Source organism: Oncorhynchus mykiss, chromosome 5 (genome assembly GCF_057628025.1).
Source record: "Oncorhynchus mykiss isolate SJ-2025 chromosome 5, ASM5762802v1, whole genome shotgun sequence".
Taxonomy (NCBI): Eukaryota; Metazoa; Chordata; class Actinopteri; order Salmoniformes; family Salmonidae; genus Oncorhynchus; species Oncorhynchus mykiss.
Window position 1 is genome coordinate 80619499 of NC_143026.1, and position 19944 is coordinate 80639442.

At 43.7% G+C, this 19944-nt stretch overlaps 1 protein-coding gene across 11 annotated transcripts in view; it reads left to right on the plus strand.

The window, feature by feature from the left end:
* st3gal3a (ST3 beta-galactoside alpha-2,3-sialyltransferase 3a) overlaps nucleotides 1-19944 on the plus strand; it is a 79472-nt gene that overhangs the window by 43788 nt on the left and 15740 nt on the right. The window contains exon 10 of one of the 11 annotated variants that reach the window (XM_090236099.1): nucleotides 18690-18993. The exons of 7 other annotated variants lie outside the window; for them this stretch is intronic. In XM_090236099.1, the coding sequence (XP_090092225.1) occupies nucleotides 18690-18899 (210 nt within the window). In that variant the 3' untranslated portion in view covers nucleotides 18900-18993. Of the gene's footprint in view, nucleotides 1-18689; nucleotides 19004-19944 lie in introns of those variants that run through there. 3 more of the 11 variants (XM_090236101.1, XM_090236100.1, XM_090236098.1) reach the window with 3 other exon arrangements.

Consider the following 19944-nt stretch of genomic DNA (forward strand, 5'->3'; position numbering starts at 1 on the left):
AATATACCTGAATACCCTTGAGTTGTGCTCGCTAAGAAAACAGAGCTTTTACCTCTGGTCTCCTCAAGTCTACATGCATTACGGTTTGTACTTGCTGTTAAGAGAGAGAAAGAGAGAGGGGGGGGGGGGGGGGTAGAGAGAAGAAGGAGAGAGAGGGGGAGAAAAAGAGAGAGATACTTGTGTGGGAAGTACAGTGCATTTGGAAAGTATTCCGACCCCTTATCCACATTTTGTTACATTACAGCTTTATTCTAAAATGTATAAAAATTAATTATCATTAATCTACACACAATACCCCATAATGACAAAGCGAAAACAGGTTTTTCGAAATGATTGCAATTGTATTAAAAATAGAAACAGAAATACCTTATTTATATAAGTATTCAGACCCTTTGCTATGAAACTCTAAATTGAGCTCAGGTGCATCCTGTTTCCATTGAGATGTTTCTACAACTTGATTGGAGTCCACCTGTGGTAAATTCAATTGATTGGACATGATTTGGAAAGGCACACACCTGTGTATATAAGATCCCACAGTTGACAGTGCATGTTAGAGCAAAAACCAAGCCATGAGGTCGAAGGAATTGTCCTTAGGGCTCCAAGACAGGATTATGTCAAGGCACAGATCTGGGGAAGGGTACCAAAACATTTCTGCAGCATTGAAGGTCCCCACGAACACAGTGGCCTCCATCATTCTTAAATGGAGGATGTTTGGAAAACCTAAGACTCTTCCTAGAGTTGGCTGCCGGGCCAAACTGAGCTATCGGGGGAGAAGGGCCTTGGTCAGGGAGGTGACCAAGAACACGATGGTCCCTCTGACTGAACTCCAGTTCCTCTGTGGAGATGGGAGAAGCCACTCCTCAGTAAAAGGCACATGACAGCTCGCTTGGAGTTTGCTTATAGGAACCTAAAGGACTCAGACCATGAGAAACAAGATTCTCTGGTCTAATGAAACCAAGATTGAACTCTTTGACCTGAATGACAAGCCTCACATCTGGAGGAAACCTGGCACCATCCCTACGGTGAGGCATGGTGGTGGCAGCATCATGTTGTGGGGATGTTTTTCAGTGGCAGGGACTGTGAGACTAATCAGGATCGAGGGAAAGATGAATGGAACAAAGTACAGAGAGATCCTTGATGAAAACCTGCTCCAGAGCTCTCAGGACCTCAGACTGGGGTGAAGGTTCACCTTCCAACAGGACAACGACCCTAAGAACACAGCCAAGACAATGCAGGAGTGGCTTTGGGACAAGTCTCTGAATGTCGTTGAGTAACCCACCCAGAAAACTCCCCAAATACAAGTGTGCCAGGTTTGTAGCATCATACCCAAGAAAACTCTAGGCTATAATTGCTGCCAAAGGTGCTTCAACAAAGCACTGAGTAAAGGGTCTGAATAATTATGCAAATGTGATATTTCCTTTTTTATATATACATTTACAAACATTTCTAAAAATCTGTTTTTGCTTTGTCATTATGGGGTATTGTGTGTAGATTGATGAGGGGAAAAAAACAATATAATCCATTTTAGAATAAGGCTGTAACGTATCAAAATGTGGAATAAGTCAAGGGGTCTGAATTCTTTCAGAGATCTCCACAGGATAGTCTGCCCTACTATCATTCATTCAAGTTTCTGCAAGCCCCAAGCAAGCTTCATTAGACTGTTGGAGCAAGCTATGCTTTCAGAATGCCTGGCGGGAGGACAGACTGATGGAAGAGTACAATGAGGATAATGGGCGGACAGATGACCTATGAGTTGATATTGTTATTGTGTAATTTCTCTCTCTCTTTAAACCCTGCTTGTAAATGAATATGAATGTGATAATAACAATACATTTCAATAGGTTCCCTCTAATTTAACTCTTTATTACAGACCAGTGAAGGTCAGAGCAGCGTTCTAAGGTTAGGCTCTGACATGGTTTTAAGGTTAAGGTTAGAGGGCTGGGACTGAAATGCTTTTGGTCTCTGAGAAGAAAAATGTCTAGCTCTGGTTACAGTCACTGTGGTCCTTCCTTCATGGTTGAATGGAAATAGAGCACATAGAACATGTTGTTAAACTCAGCAAACCTGATTCTCCCTACCTTCCTCTCTTCATTCTCCATTCTTTAGAGAAGGATGGGTCAGATTCAAATGGTATTGTATTGTATCTGAAAGTAGGCTTAAATAAAATAAACATATTGGGGAATGAAGTACGCTTTTCATCCATGTGTATAGGGTCTCCACAGACAGACTCCCTCCTGTCCCTGCTCTGATCACTTTGAACAGGAGGGGGGTCTGAGAGTATAGGGTTCAGAGGGCTGTGGGCTGGCAGACTATGGGATTCAGGGGTCTGATGCACATCAGAGAGCAACAGTAGCTCTGTGAGAGGAGACCTGGGCTCACCTGGCCTGCCCAGTGCCGACAGACAGACAGACAGACAGGCAGGCAGGCAGGCAGACGGGCGGGCGGGCGGGCGGACGGACGGGCGGGCGGGCGGACGGACGGACGATAGATTAATAAAACTATCACTGGGGTGGTCCTGTGCTCTGAGTCCGTGTCTGGATGACTTTTCACCCAGTGACAGCCAGGTGGGTGGGTGGGAGGGGACAGACAGACAGACAGACAGACAGACAGAGACACTCTGAATCAGCTAGTCATGACAGTCATACTGCGATTCCTCTACTGTTTCTTTATTGACTCTTTAAATGGCCTTGCGTCTCAAGAAAACACTTCACTTATGTATGCGCACATAAAGCCTTTCTTTTTTATTAATTTTGATTTCACCTTTATTTAACTAGAAAAGTCATATAAGAACAAATTCGTATTTACAATGACAGCCTACCAAGAGACAAAAGGCCTCCTGCGGGGACGGGGGCTGGGATTAAAAATGTAGGACAAAACACACATCACGACAAGAGAGACACCACAACACTACATAAAGAGAGATCTAGGACAACAACACGGCATTGAAGCAAAACATGACAACACAGTATGGTAGTAACATAACAACAACACAGTATGGTAGTAACATAACAACAACACAGTATGGTAGTAACATAACAACAACACAGTATGGTAGTAACATAACAACAACACAGTATGGTAGTAACATAACAACAACACAGTATGGTAGTAACATAACAACAACACAGTATGGTAGTAACATAACAACAACACAGTAGCGACACAACATGGCAGCGGCACAACATGGTAGTAGCACAACATGGTACAGAAATTGTTAGGCACAGACAACACAAAGGGCAAAAGGGTAGAGACAACAATACATCACGTGAAGCTGCCACAACTGTCAGTACGAGTGTCCAAGATTGAGTCTTTGAATGAAGAGATGGAGATAAAACTGTCCAGTTTGAGTGTTTGTTGCAGCTCGATCCAGTTGCTAGCTGCAGCGAACTGAAAAGAGGAGCGACCCAGGGATGTGTGTGCTTTGGGGACCTTTAACAGAATGTGACTGGCAGAACAGGTGTTGTATGTGGAGGATGGGGGCTGCTGTAGGTATCTCAGATAGGGAGGAGTGAGGCCTAAGAGGGTTTTATAAATAAGCATCAACCAGTCTGTCTTGCGACAGGTATACAGAGATGACCAGTTTACAGAGGAGTGCAGTGATGTGTCCTATAAGGCGCATTGGTGGCAAATCTGTTGACCGAATGGTAAAGAACATCTAGCCGCTCGAGAGCACCCCTACCTTCCGATCTAGAAATTACATCTCCCTAATCTAGCATGGGTAGGATGGTCATCTGAATCAGGGTTAGTTTGGCAGCTGGGGTGAAAGAGGAGTGATTATGATAGAGGAAACCAAGTCTAGATTTAACTTTATCCTGCAGCTTTGTTATGTGCTGAGAGAAGGACAGTGTACCGTCTAGCCATACTCCCAAGTACTTGTATGAGGTGACATAATATAATAACAATAGATTTGCTTGTCATGTATGGAGCTGTAGTAAAGTCTTTCAATGAATCTTATTAGGACAAAGTAACATAGCCCTGGATACTACTGTATACATTAGTTTCACACTGTATGGCATGTACACAGTATAATCATAGAGCTTATAAACCCTGAGGCGCAACATCGCCAGAAACAGACCAAGCAGACCAGGCCAGAGTTTGAGAAGCAAATGAAAGAAGTGAAAAATGATTCTTTAGTTAGTTAATTTTTCTATAAATCTAAGTGCACAACCTAGATTCAAGTCAATGTCTTAAGGAGTTGAACATGTTATTACTCCAACCTCAGGAAAGTGTGAAACTGACACGTTTTCATTTTCGTCAAAACAACTTGATATTGCAGCAGTGGCTTTGATTTGACGGCCTGCACATGTGCAGTTTGGCGTGAGACGACCTTTCGACCCGGGGACCTGTTTCTGTGCGTGAGCTTAGCTAGTCAACGTCGCCATGACATCGCCTACAAACATTCTTGGGGATTTCTACAGTTTCATCCTATCTTCATGCTGTACTGTCTTTGGTATAATGTGTGATTTAGTAATCTGAGGATATGGAGTAAATGTGTAAGGCTTGACACTAGCGCTTCTACCACTACACAGTCAAAATAGACAAACAATGTTGTATTAAAGATTCAATCCTTAGAAATTCATTATGAGACCAGCCTCATTCATAAGCTTTTAGAAGGAGGGAGCTCAAGTTGCGACTCATACTACTGCTAGGCTGCAATTACCAGACGAGTAGACACACACACACACACACATAATTGTCAGTGGTTCTGAATGAGGGAGAGTGTTGGCTGGCAGTAGCCTGATTGTACATAGATAACAGTAGTGTAGACAGAGGCAGGGACTGAGTGGTTGCATTGTACTATGAAGAGCACCAATTACTCTCATGGCCTACTCATAGAAGGGTACAACTCTAGCCTCAGTGTTCTCCAGGGTCAAAGTGCGCCTCATTTAATACAATGCGTGCATCCCACATGACACCCTATTTCCTTTATTGTGCACTACTTTTGACAAGAGCCCTATATAGGGAATAGAGTGTCATTTGGGACGCAACCTGTGCTAATATGCAAAGTATTCTTTTGAACCAAGGGGGAATTTATCACAGCAGTGTTGTTGGTACAGTTTCACTGAATACGGCTGTGACTGTATGCATATGAGGTGTCTAGCTATTTGATCCTCCCTCCCCTCCTCTGTACAGATGGGTTACAGACCTGGGTTCAAATAGTACTGGTTTTCTTTTATATACTTTGGAGTGTTTGATTTTGCCTGGCCTGGAGTGCCAGATGGTCAGGGAGGGTTTGCACTTTTTGGAGTATTCCATTGTTTCCATTTCAGTCAGAGCAAGCGCAATCAAGTGCATAGAAAGTATTTAAAAGAAAATGAACCCTGTTTGAACCCAGATAGGTCTGTTGGGTTTCCCATCCCACTGGCCGTTTCTCTCTGAGTGAGTACGGGTTGAGAGGAGAGGAGGTGTTGGGTTGCCTTCTCAGTTAGACAACAAAATGGTTCCCGTTACACAGGATTACCAGCTGTCCTTTCAGTTAGAAGCTTAGAGCTGGAGCTGGAGCAGAGTGATGATGCTACGCTAACATCTTACACCAGTGGCAGCTGGTGGAGGGAGGATGGGCTCTTTATAATGGCTGGAATGGAAAGGTACCAAACATGGATGTTGTGATTTAAAGTGACATACCAGCGATGTGTTGTTTTTAACTGCAGCAAGACCAACATACCTGACTACTGTGTTGTGTGGTAGAACATCTCAGTCCCAGGCCAGGTATCCCAGTAACTGGTCCTACACAGCCCGTCAGGAATGCTCCTTGAGCCTTAGCTAATTACCCTAATGGACAGTTATATTGATACAGCAGGGTCTTTTTGCTTCTTGTTTTTCATCTGTGTTTTTAATGCCCCTGACCTATCCCTCTCCTCTCGGTACCTCTCGTCAGGGTAATGATTTCTTCATTTCTTTTATGAACAATTTATTAACAACAAAAAGGACATGATATGACAAATACAGACTATTATAAACATAATATAAAACCAGATAATGATATCAGACACACCAAAAACAAGATCATTTTAAAAATTAAAATCAATAATAGCACCACTGCTACACTACATTAACAACTGACTTCAGATACATTTCACTTTTATTTATTTATTTTTTACTTTATTTATAGATGTTCAAATATGAGAACAAAAACAGTACAACCTCAACCCCCTAAATCTTACATCCATCCATCCTTCCCTCCCACCCACCCTTCCCTCCAATCCACCCTCCCTCCAATTCACCCTCCCTCCAATCCACCCACCCTCCCTCCCTCCCTCTAGATGTGCAGAAGATGAATGTGCAAGTAGAGATACTGGGGTGCAAAGGAGCAAGATAAATAAGTAAATACAATATGGGGATAAGGTAGTTGGATGGGCTGTTTACAGATGGGCTATGTACAGGTGCAGTGATCTGTGAGCTGCTCTGACAGCTGGTACTTAAAGCTAGTGAGGGAGGTAAGAGTCTCCAGCTTCAGAGATTTTTGCAGTTTGTTCCAGTCATTGGCAGCAGAGAACTGAAAGGAGGAAGAATTGGCTTTGGGGGTGACCAATGAGATATACCTGCTGGAGCGAATGCTACGGGTGGGTGCTGCTATGGTGACTAGTGAGCTGAGGTAAGGCGGAGCTTTACCTAGCAGAGACTTGTAGATGACCTGGAGCCAGTGGGTTTGGCGACGAGTATGAAGCGATGGCCAGCCAACGAGAGCATACTGGTCGCAGTGGTGGGTAATATATGGGGCTTTGGTGATCAAATGGATGGCACTGTGATAGACTACATCCAATTTGTTGAGAAGAGTGTTGGAGGCTATTTGGTAAATTACATTGCCGAAGTCGAGGATCGGTAGGATGGTCAGTTTTACTAGAGTATGTTTGGCAGCATGAGTGAAGGATGCTTGTTACGAAATAGGAAGCCGATTCTAGATTTAATTTTGGATTGGAGAGTGTTTAATGTGAGTCTGGAAGGAGAGTTTACAGTATTTGTAGTTGTCCACATGTTCTAAGTCAGAACCGTCCAGAGTAGTGATGCTGGATGGGCGGGCGGGTGCGGGCAGTGATCGGTTGAATAGCATGCATTTAGTTTTACTTGCATTTAAGAGCAGTTGGAGGCCACGGAGGGAGAGTTCTTTGGCATTGAAGCTCATCTGGAGGTGTCCAAAGAAGGGCCAGAGGTATACAGAATGGTGTTGTCTGCGTAGAGGTGGATCAGAGAATCACCAGCAGCGAGAGCGATATGTAACTGGAAAGAGTTGATATGAGACCATTTGTTAAAACGTAGGCATAAGAAGTGTCATATAAAGTTTTTTTCAAATTCACAAAGTTCTCCCCAGCCAAATCGTGTAAGAGATTCAAAAAGGTAGCCCCATTCCACACAGTCAACGGCCTTGGCAACATCTAATGACAAAGCAATTGTTGGAGCGCTTGAGTCCTGGACAGCACACTATATGTTGATCAGCCTTTTAAGGTTATCTGAGCTATAAGGGTGGGGGATAAAGCCAGTCTGATCCAGGTTGATGATACTACCAATGAGCTTAGACAATCTGTTTGAAAGCACCTTTGCTAAGATCTTTTCATCATTATTAATAAGCGAAATAGGCCAATATCCACTCGGATCAAGTAGATCTTTCCCTTTTTTGTGGATAAGAGAGATAATTGCTGTATGCATGGAAGAGGGTAAAGATCCAACTTTATATGCATCATTACATAACTCTATCAAAATTGGAGTAATACTTGTCTCACACTTTGTATAAAAGTCAGAAGGGAGGCCATCTAACCCAGAAGACTTGTTAGAAGGCGTATTATTGATAACTTGAGAGATCTCTTCAACCTTAAGCGGTGCATATAAATCATCTTTTTTTCATCTGAACTTCCGGCGCCGACAGAGATGGCCGCCTCGCTTCGCGTTCCTAGGAAACTATGCAGTGTTTTGTTTTTTTACGTGTTATTTCTTACATTAGTACCCCAGGTCATCTTAGGTTACATTACATACAGTCGAGAAGAACTACTGAATATAAGATCAGCGTCAACTCACCATCAGTACGACCAAGAATATGTTTTTCGCGACGCGGATCCTGTGTTCTGCCTTTCACCCAGGACAACGGAATGGATCCCATGCAGCGACCCAAAAAAACGACTCCGAAAAAGAGGGAAACGAGGCGGTCTTCTGGTCAGACTCCGGAGACGGGCACATCGTGCACCACTCCCTAGCATTCTTCTCGCCAATGTCCAGTCTCTTGACAACAAGGTTGATGAAATCCGAGCAAGGGTAGCATTCCAGAGGGACATCAGAGACTGTAACGTTCTTTGCTTCACGGAAACATGGCTCACTGGAGAGACGCTATCCGAGGCGATGCAGCCAGCGGGTTTCTCCACGCATCGCGCCGACAGAAACAAACATCTTTCTGGTAAGAAGAGGGGCGGGGACGTATGCCTTATGGCTAACGAGACATGGTGTGATGAAAGAAACATACAGGAACTCAAATCCTTCTGTTCACCTGATTTAGAATTCCTCACAATCAAATGTAGACCGCATTATCTACCAAGAGAATTATCTTCGTGTAACGACGTTCGTCTGTAGGAGGAGAAGCGGACCAAAAAGTAGCGTGGTGGTTATTCATGTTCTTTAATGGAAAACTGAACGATACATGAAATAACTCAAATCTACAAAACAACAAACGGAATGTGAAAACCTATACAGCCTATCCTGTGACAACAAACACAGTGACAGGAACAATCACCCACAAACACACAGTGACACCCAGGCTACCTAAGTATGATTCTCAATCAGAGACAACTAATGACACCTGCCTCTGATTGAGAACCATACTAGGCCGAAACATAGAAATACCCAAATCATAGAAAAACAAACATAGACTGCCCACCCAACTCACGCCCTGACCATACTAACTACATACAAAACAAAGGAAATAGAGGTCAGAACGTGACACTTCGATTATAATCACAGCCGTATATATCCCCCCCCAAGCAGACACATCGATGGCTCTGAACAAACTTTATTTGACTCTTTGCAAACTGGAATCCATTTATCCGGATGCTGCATTCATTGTAGCTGGGGATTTTAACAAAGCTAATCTGAAAACAAGACTCCCTAAATTTTATCAGCATATCGATTGCGCAACCAGGGGTGGAAAAACCTTGGATCATTGTTACTCTAACTTCCGCGACGCATATAAGGCCCTGCCCCGCCCTCCTTTCGGAAAAGCTGACCACGACTCCATTTTGTTGATCCCTGCCTACAGACAGAAACTAAAACAAGAGGCTCCCACGCTGAGGTCTGTCCAACGCTGGTCCGACCAAGCTGACTCCACACTCCAAGACTGCTTCCATCACGTGGACTGGACATGTTTCGTATTGCGTCAGATAACAATATTGACCAATACGCTGATTCGGTGTGCGAGTTCATTAGAACGTGCGTTGAAGATGTCGTTCCCATAGCAACGATTAAAACATTCCCTAACCAGAAACCGTGGATTGATGGCAGCATTTGTGTGAAACTGAAAGCGCGAACCACTGCTTTTAATCAGGGCAAGGTGACTGGTAACATAACCGAATACAAACAGTGCAGCTATTCCCTCCGCAAGGCTATCAAACAAGCTAAGCGTCAGTACAGAGACAAAGTAGAATCTCAATTCAACGGCTCAGACACAAGAGGCATGTGGCAGGGTCTACAGTCAATCACGGACTACAATAAGAAATCCAGCCCAGTCACGGACCAGGATGTCCTGCTCCCAGGCAGACTAAATAACTTTTTTGCCCGCTTTGAGGACAATACAGTGCCACTGACACGGCCTGCAACAAAAACATGCAGACTCTCCTTCACTGCAGCCGAGGTGAGTAAGACATTTAAACGTGTTAACCCTCGCAAGGCTGCAGGCCCAGACGGCATTCCCAGCCGCGCCCTCAGAGCATGCGCAGACCAGCTGGCCGGTGTGTTTACGGACATATTCAATCAATCCCTATACCAGTCTGCTGTTCCCACATGCTTCAGGAGGGCCACCATTGTTCCTGTTCCCAAGAAAGCTAAGGTAACTGAGCTAAACGACTACCGCCCCGTAGCACTCACTTCCGTCATCATGAAGTGCTTTGAGAGACTAGTCAAGGACCATATCACCTCCACCCTTCCCGACACCCTAGACCCACTCCAATTTGCTTACCGCCCAAATAGGTCCACAGACGATGCAATCTCAACCACACTGCACACTGCCCTAATCCATCTGGACAAGAGGAATACCTATGTGAGAATGCTGTTCAAGTTTTAAGTTCCTCGGCATACACATCACAGACAAACTGAATTGGTCCACTCACACAGACAGCATCGTGAAGAAGGCGCAGCAGCGCCTCTTCAACCTCAGGAGGCTGAAGAAATTTGGTTTGTCACCAAAAGCACTCACAAACTTCTACAGATGCACAATCGAGAGCATCCTGGCGGGCTGTATCACCGCCTGGTACGGCAACTGCTCCGCCCACAACCGTAAGGCTCTTCAGAGGGTAGTGAGGTCTGCACAACGCAACACCGGGGGCAAACTACCTGCCCTCCAGGACACCTACACCACCCGATGTTACAGGAAGGCCATAAACATCATCAAGGACATCAACCACCCGAGCCACTGCCTGTTCACCCCGCTATCATCCAGAAGGTGAGGTCAGTACAGGTGCATCAAAGCTGGGACCGAGAGACTGAAAAACAGCTTCTATCTCAAGGCCATCAGACTGTTAAACAGCCACCACTAACATTGAGTGGCTGCTGCCAACACACTGACACTGACTCAACTCCAGCCACTTTAATAATGTGAATTGATGGGAAATTATGTAAATATATCACTAGCCACTTTAAACAATGCTACCTTATATAATGTTACTTACCCTACATTATTCATCTCATATGCATACGTATATACTGTACTCTATATCATCGACTGCATCCTTATGTAATACATGTATCACTAGCCACTTTAACTATGCCACTTTGTTTACATACTCACCTCATGTATATACTGTACTCGATACCATCTACTGTATCCTGCCTATGCTGCTCTGTACCATCACTCATCCATATATCCTTATGTACATATTCTTTATCCCCTTACACTGTGTTTAAGACAGTAGTTTTGGTATTGCTAGTTAGATTACTTGTTGGTTATTACTACATTGTCGGAACTAGAAGCACAAGCATTTCGCTACACTCGCATTAACATCTGCTAACCAGGTGTATGTGACAAATAAAATTTGATTTGATTTGATCTATCCTTATCTTGAGTTGTGGTAAATTTAGGTCTGCAAAAAAGCTATCAAACTTTTGTTTGTCCAGTATGCTCTGTGATATATAAAAGGTGTTGTAGAAGCCTCTAAACTCCTCATTTATCTGCTTTGACGAGGTAGAAATTGTACACTTTTGCAACCGTATGCCAGCTATATGGTTCCTACTGTTTTGCTGCTTCAGTCTGTATGTCAGCAAGCGGCCAGGTTTTTCACCCATCTCCCAATAAGATTGATTAATGTGGAGCAGTGAATTATCAAGCTTTTTTATGATATAATCTATTAAGTTTATATTTAGTAGCAATTATCTTGTTTAACATAGTTGTGTCTCTGTTTTGGGAGTATGAAGTGTCAAGCAGCTGAAGCTCACATTGTAGTTTGGTGGAGTGTAGATTGGCATTCCTTTTCTTGAATGAAGCATAAGATATATTCCTCCCCCTCAATTTGAGATAGTACTTTCCTATCTCTTGTTAGTTTGCTCAAAAAGAGACATTTAATCACTTTTCATTTTGATGAATATACTATATTTTAACAGAGACCTGTTCAAGCAAAAAGGCATCTGAACACTGGAGCATGGTCCTAAATGACTATATTACCTATTGTAGACCTGAGAGAGATATCCACTAGCAACTGTGAGATTAGGAAGTAATCAATCCTAGTGTAAACATTGTAGGTGGGAGAAAGAAAGAATAGTCCCTCCCATCTGGGTGTATTGAGCTCGAAATATAATTTAAGCCTAAGTCCCTAGCTGGTAGTCTTATTGCAGCTGCTGATTTACTCTCCAGACTATTTCTAGGCTGAGACCTGTCCAGATCCTTGTCTAGAATCTGGTTAAAATCACCCACCAATAATATTGGGATGTCACCCAGTTCTAAGAGAGTTTGAGAAACAAATTGGGCCTGTTTGCATTAGGTGCATATATATTCCAGAGAACAACTGAACGACCATCTGAATCAGTTAGCAGTTCGTTTCAGTAAAGTTCATGGCCTTATGTATGAGAATAGATACTCCCCTGCTTTGGCCTGTACCCGGGCTAGAGAAAGCCTTTCCCTCCGAAGAGCATTTGACTTTTTCTGATTCCTTTTTATTGAGATGTGTCCCCTGGACAAAAGCTATATCCAACTTAGAAGACTTAAGATATGCTAACGTTTTTTCTTTTTCTTGTTAATATGGTTAAGCCTTTAAGGTTCCAGTTAGCTCATTTTAATTAAGCTATGTTGGTCATTGAGTTATAAAGAAGTCATAATAAGCGAATGTGTAACAACCTATACAGTATACAAGTATTACAGTGGTGTAGATCTCCATGGCAATAAAGAAAAACAAACCTAAGAAAAAACATAAAAACGTACGTGTGTAGAACTAAGTAGACTCCCAGCCAAACCTAAGGCTCTGGGGAGAAACAACACAAACCAACACATAGATGGGATTGATGAACTTGACAGTTACCCAAACTGTAATACCTTTTTGGGACATAGTTATTTACAAAAATTCAAGGCTCTGTCACACACAAGGCTATTGTGCTTTGTCGCCGCTTACTGGCAAACGATAGTAACATATTGAATTGACACTTCATGTTCAAATAGAGCCAATCAGAGGAAATGTGATTGGAAGAATCATTTTAATCTGAAGGCCCTTAAAAAATTAAAAACAAATTGCCTACGGAGAATGAACTCGATCCCCCTCGATTGTAGATCCGTTTTACCTGTTTGAATGCCATCCTCCAGTCGTTAACTCGTTTAGAATAGTCTGGGAAGAACATCATTGTAGATCCCTGCCATGTCACCTGTCTCTTCTCTCTCGCTGCTCTGAGAATTTCATCCTTCAACCGATAATGTAGCAATGATGGACGGTGAACGGCGTCCCTCTTTCAGCTCTCTTCTGGGCGGGCCTGTGGGGACTCTATGTGCCCTCTGAATCTCAAGTGGCCTCTCAAAGTGGCATTCCAGCATATTCAGGATTTCCCTCTGTAAGAACTGTATCATGTCTTTGTTTTCTGCCATGTTCTGTTATCTAAATTATCAACCAGGTCTTGTAATTTTTCAATTCCTTCTGGATTCTACCCAACCTTTCATTGTGACGGTGCCAAACTCCAATGTTGCAACACGGTCCTCTGCTTCGCTTACGCGGGTGGTCAGTGTATCGATTTCCCCTTCTATTTCCTTCATCGTGGTCTTGATTTCTGACGTGTCTTGTTCAATATTTTGGGTGGACAAACTAATTTCCCTGATATCGGAGGTAAGAAAGGTCAGGGTGGGCTCGCAAGTTGCAGTGTCTGGTGTAGCTGTCCTACCAAATTTCTATCAGCATGTTAAATGTGCAATCAGAGTGAGAAAAACTCTGGACCTCCTTTACTCCACCACCTTTATTCTACACACTGGCCCGTAGGCAGCCTCCATTTTCTTGCTAAGCTTGGATGGTTTTGTCTGCAGGGAATCCTTTGCGAGCTGTGATTTGCGGCTATCCCGGTTAGACATTTGTTATTTTTGGTTGTAACAAAATTTGCCTTTGACTTGTATGAGTATAACTATGCCCAAAAATGGGTAAATATCATTGCCAAAACCAATTTACCTTTGTGTTCGATGGAGCTCCTCAACTACACAGCCATCCTCGCCAAGAGCACACGTGACCTCTTCCAGAGTAATGCTTTCACTGGGGCTGTTTGAACCTTGTTGGGCGGCAGGTGGCCTAGCGGTTAGAGCGTTGGGCCTGTAGAAAGATTCCCAGTTCAAAACCCTGAACCGACGAGCTGAAAAACCTGTCATTCCGGCCTTGAGCAAGGCAGTTAACCGCCTATTACAGCCCCTTACACCTCTCTTATTCAGAGGGGTTGGGTTAAAAGAGAAAGTCAAGTTTCGGTTGGACTTTGTGTGCAATGATAAAAAAAACATTTATGTATTATCCGTTTTGTCATATTTTCCATTGTCTTATTTTGCATTCAGATCCCCCACTCCTAACTCATGTTTTTTTTTAATTTAAAGTACATGACCAAAAGTATGTAGACACCTGCTCGTCAAACATCTCATTCCGAAATCATATGGAGTTGGTCCCCCCTTTGCTGCTACAACAGCATCCACTCTTCTGGGAAGGCTTTCCACTAGATGTTGCTTCCATTCAGCCACAAGAGCATTAGTGAGGTCTGGCACTGATGTTGGGCGATTAGGCCTGGCTCGCAGTCGGCGTTCCAATTCATCCCAAAGGTGTTAGATGGGGTTGAGGTCAGGACTCTGTGCAGGCCAGTCAAGTTCTTCAACACCGATCTTGACAAACCATTTCTGTATGGACCTCGCTTTGTCGGGCTGAAACAGGAACGGCCTTCCCCAAACTGTTGCCACAAAATTGGAAGCACAGAATCGTCTAGAATGTCATTGAATGCTGTAGCGTTAATATTTCCTTTCACTGGAACTAAGGGGCCTAGACCGAACCATGAAAAACAGACCCAGACCATTATACCTCCTCCACCAAACTTTAGACTTGGCACCATGCATTGGGGCAGGTAGTGTTCTCCTGACATCCACCAAACCCAGATTGGTCCGTTAGACTGCCAGGTGGTGAAGCGTGATTCATCACTCCAGAGAACACGTTTCCACTGCTCCAGAGTCCAATGGCAGCGAGGTTTACACTACTCCAGCCGACGCTTGGCATTGCACATGGTGATCTTAGGTTTGTGTGCTGGTGCCCCAGCCATGAAAAACCATTCCATGAAGCTCCCTTCGAACAGTTCTTGTGCTGACGTTGCTTCCAGAGGCAGATGGTAGTGAGTGTTGCAACCGAGGACAGACTATTTTTACGCGCTTCACACTCGGTAGTCCTGTTCTGTGAGCTTGTGTGGCCTACCACTTCACTGCTGAGTCGTTGTTGCTCCTAAACGTTTCCACTTCACAATAACATCACTTACAGCTGACCGGGTCAGCTCTAGCAGGGCAGAAATGTGACTATCTGACCTGTTGCAAAGGTTGCATCCTATGACGGTGCCACGTTAAAAGTCACAGCTCTTGAGTAAGACCATTCTACTGTCAATGTTTGTTTATGGAGATTGCATGGTTTGTGGCTGGTTTTATACACCTGTCAGCAACGGGTGTCGCGGAAATAACCAAATCCACTAATTTGAAGGGGTGTCCAAATACTTTTGTATATACAGTGTATCTGAAATCTTATCTAAGAGTAGTTTGTGGTCATATCGTGACTCATCTGATCATGCTGTTGTTCTTATGTAGTCTTTTCGCCTAGAGTTTGTGACCATGCCCGTGCAGAAATCTTATTGGCATAATACAGTGCCTTGCGAAAGTATTCGGCCCCCTTGAACTTTGCGACCTTTTGCCACATTTCAGGCTTCAAACATAAAGATATAAAACTGTATTTTTTTGTGAAGAATCAACAACAAGTGGGACACAATCATGAAGTGGAACGACATTTATTGGATATTTCAAACTTTTTTAACAAATCAAAAACTGAAAGATTGGGCGTGCAAAATTATTCAGCCCCCTTAAGTTAATACTTTGTAGCGCCACCTTTTGCTGCGATTACAACTGTAAGTCGCTTGGGGTATGTCTCTATCAGTTTTGCACATCGAGAGACTGACATTTTTTCCCATTCCTCCTTGCAAAACAGCTCGAGCTCAGTGAGGTTGGATGGAGAGCATTTGTGAACAGCAGTTTTCAGTTCTTTCCACAGATTCTCGATTGGATTCAGGTCTGGACTTTGACTTGGCCATTCTAACACCTGGATATGTTTATTTTTGAACCATTCCATTGTAGATTTTGCTTTATGTTTTGGATCAGTGTCTTGTTGGAAGACAAATCTCCGTCCCAGTCTCAGGTCTTTTGCAGACTCCATCAGGTTTTCTTCCAGAATGGTCCTGTATTTGGCTCCATCCATCTTCCCATCAATTTTAACCATCTTCCCTGTCCCTGCTGAAGAAAAGCAGGCCCAAACCATGATGCTGCCACCACCATGTTTGACAGTGGGGATGGTGTGTTCAGGGTGATGAGCTGTGTTGCTTTTACGCCAAACATAACGTTTTGCATTGTTGCCAAAAAGTTCAATTTTGGTTTCACCTGACCAGAGCACCTTCTTCCACATGTTTGGTGTGTCTCCCAGGTGGCTTGTGGCAAACTTTAAACAACACTTTTTATGGATATCTTTAAGAAATGGCTTTCTTCTTGCCACTCTTCCATAAAGGCCAGATTTGTGCAATACACGACTGATTGTTGTCCTATGGACAGAGTCTCCCACCTCAGCTGTAGATCTCTGCAGTTCATCCAGAGTGATCATGGGCCTCTTGGCTGCATCTCTGATCAGTCTTCTCCTTGTATGAGCTGAAAGTTTAGAGGGACGGCCAGGTCTTGGTAGATTTGCAGTGGTCTGATACTCCTTCCATTTCAATATTATCGCTTGCACAGTGCTCCTTGGGATGTTTAAAGCTTGGGAAATCTTTTTGTATCCAAATCCGGCTTTAAACTTCTTCACAACAGTATCTCGGACCTGCCTGGTGTGTTCCTTGTTCTTCATGATGCTCTCTGCGCTTTTAACGGACCTCTGAGACTATCACAGTGCAGGTGCATTTATACGGAGACTTGATTACACACAGGTGGATTGTATTTATCATCATTAGTCATTTAGATCAACATTGGATCATTCAGAGATCCTCACTGAACTTCTGGAGAGAGTTTGCTGCACTGAAAGTAAAGGGGCTGAATAATTTTGCACGCCCAATTTTTCAGTTTTTGATTTGTTAAAAAAGTTTGAAATATCCAGTAAATGTCGTTCCACTTCATGATTGTGTCCCACTTGTTGTTGATTCTTCACAAAAAAATACAGTTTTATATCTTTATGTTTGAAGCCTGAAATGTGGCAAAAGGTCGCAAAGTTCAAGGGGGCCGAATACTTTCGCAAGGCACTGTACAAAAAGCACCACTGTTGTGCATGGGCTGCGTCTCAATCTAACACATCCGCTGATGTCGGCCTTCTGCTTCTGCGGTGGCAGGTGGCAGAGCTACAACTGTGTTTGTCAGACCAGGAGACATCCCAAAAATCAGTCTTCCCATGAAAACGTTTGTGGGGTACAAACGATTTGGGCTAGGAACTATGACCCCACCCCGAGACTCTCACAAATACAAATGTGTTCTCCGTTTTGCTCATGAGACTCATCTGAAGGTAACCCAGTACAGACCGGTAAAAAATAAATGAAAAAAGGAATAGGCTTTTTTGGACCCCCCCCCCCCCCCAAAGACTTAGAATCTTAGGGGTAGGGGAATTACTAGCCACATGTCAGAGAGTGAGACGGTCGTTGTGTGCTTCGTTTGGTTTCCATCTGTTTCTGATATCAGTAATTTCCTCACACTTTATCACTTCTTTATTACCAGGGAAACCACAGACGGGTTCTGCGTCCCAAATGGCACTGCATTCCCTATTTAGGGCACTACTTTTGACCAGGGCTCTCGTCATAAGCATTGGAGTTCTGACACTTCTCTTCTTAATTCTAGAATCTCTACCACGGAAATGGGAAAAATAAAGTAAGGGTTAGGTTCGTGCCAGCCGAGGCCAATTAGCCATGGTATTTATTTGTGGTTGGAGGCTTGACATGACTCATGGAATGGGATGGGTTTTGTCAAAAGGAATCAAAGAAAATATTATTCCTATTGGATAAACAGACGTTCAGCTGGCTTTTATCTACTCCAGAACATTCTCCCTTTGAAGGAAAAACCAAAACAATGCTTCTGTAGCTGTAGCTTCATGGAGATGACGTTACTTCTGTGTTGGGTTAGATTGCCAAGTTAGTTATCTAAGCGTGCGGTACCTAGGCCTACATGGAAGGGCAACAAATCTCTCTTTTGGACAAAATAAAAAATAGATGATAAATGGCCTGTGCTGTGAGGTGTTCTTTACTTGTTTATAAACCCCTAGCCCGTAAAAGGAACCCCACGTGGCCCGTAAAAGTCACAGGGCTCCCTGAACTGGTCTGGGGTTCTCTGCAACTCCTCTATGAAGTATACAGTATCTGCTTGGTGCAGGAGAGGGACCTCACAGAAAACAGCCCTGATTTCCGGTACGTCCTCCCACCCCAGTAGGCTAGGCTATGAGCTGGAACTTGGTGGCCTCACACAATTCCAACTCCATCATCAAGTTTGCTGACGACTCGACAGTAGTAAGCCTGAGTTACAACCATGACGAGACAGTCTACAGGGAGAAGATAGGCACTCTGATGGTGTGGTGCCAGGTAAACAACCTCTCCCTTAACGTTAGCAAAACAAAAGAGTTGATTGTGAACTTCAGGAGGTACCAGGCTGGACAAGCCCCCATCCTTATCAACAGGGCCGCTATAGAGACGGTCAATAACTTCAAATTCCTCGGCTTACACATCTCAGAGTAGCTGAAATGGTCTAACCACACAGACACCGTAGTGAAGAAGGCATGACAGCTACTCTTCAATCTCAGGATGCTGAAGAAATGTGTCCTGTCCACGAGGGCCCTCACAGTGTTCTACAGGAGCACCATCGACAGCATACTGTCGGGCTGCCTCCACCGCCGCGGATTGCAAGGCTTTTCCGAACGCACCATTGGCTGCACACTGTCTGCCCACCAGGACATCTACAACACCAGGTATCGCACTCCCCCCACCCCCTCAACCCTCTGCCTCCACCCTAATGGAAATTGTATTATTCATCACTGCCACATTTGTTATTATGTATATAGTGCTATTTTTAAAAAAAAGTCATTATTTTATTTCACTTAGTCCTGCATGTTGAAGCTCAAAGCCCAAGATTTTAAGTGTACTCTGCAATCACACCTGCGACCCTCTACATGTGACTATTAAACACTCTAAATCTGAATCTCCTCCCTGCCCCAGACCCAGCTTGAGATCTTGCTACAATGGACTAGGACCTGGAATACTGTCTGTGTGACTGGCGTGACAGGCTCCACATAACAACAACATTCACCGTTTGTACACTGTGTTGAGTTGAATATGAATAGGAACCTTTCACAATATACTGTATAATAACTCAAATAAAGCCAATTCCCAATAATTATGTATAGGTGTTATATTCTTTATTTATTACAGCATCTTCCATCACTATTCCCTCTCAGAACGACCAGGTGAAACCTGAGATCACATGTTTTTAGTTTTACTACAGTGGGGACTGTGTCCCTGGGCCTGGCTTTATGTGTCCCTGGGCTTGGCTTTATGTGTCCTTTGCTGTGATGTTGTTGCCCTGTCAGAACCAGAGAGGCCCTTTATTCAGAACCTGTCTGACAGAGAGGTGGGATGTGTCTGGGCTTGTCCTGGGCACACAGCCAAATCCGCCTCAAAGCCACTTGGCCATATTTTATAGTCACTCTTTATTTGGAAATATCAAAGGCATCGCTCTGGTCTGTTTGTACAGGTGACTTGTGTTAAAATCCACTGACCAACTGCTAAGCGTCAGCTCTCACTTTGTCAGTTTCTCAGCTGAAGAGAGGAATGCACAACTAATCATGAGGCAGCAGTAGTGTAGTGGAGGGTATACATAGGTATATGCCTTATACCCAATTATTTTTCTGTGGGCATTGCGTATACTCACTCCTTAATCTCCACTGATACGTATCAAAGTAGTGTAGTGGAGGTATACGCTGTATCAATTAATAGGGCTGATGGAACAGATCAGAATGTTTAGCTTAAAATGTTGATAAACTATTATTTCTTCACAGTTCT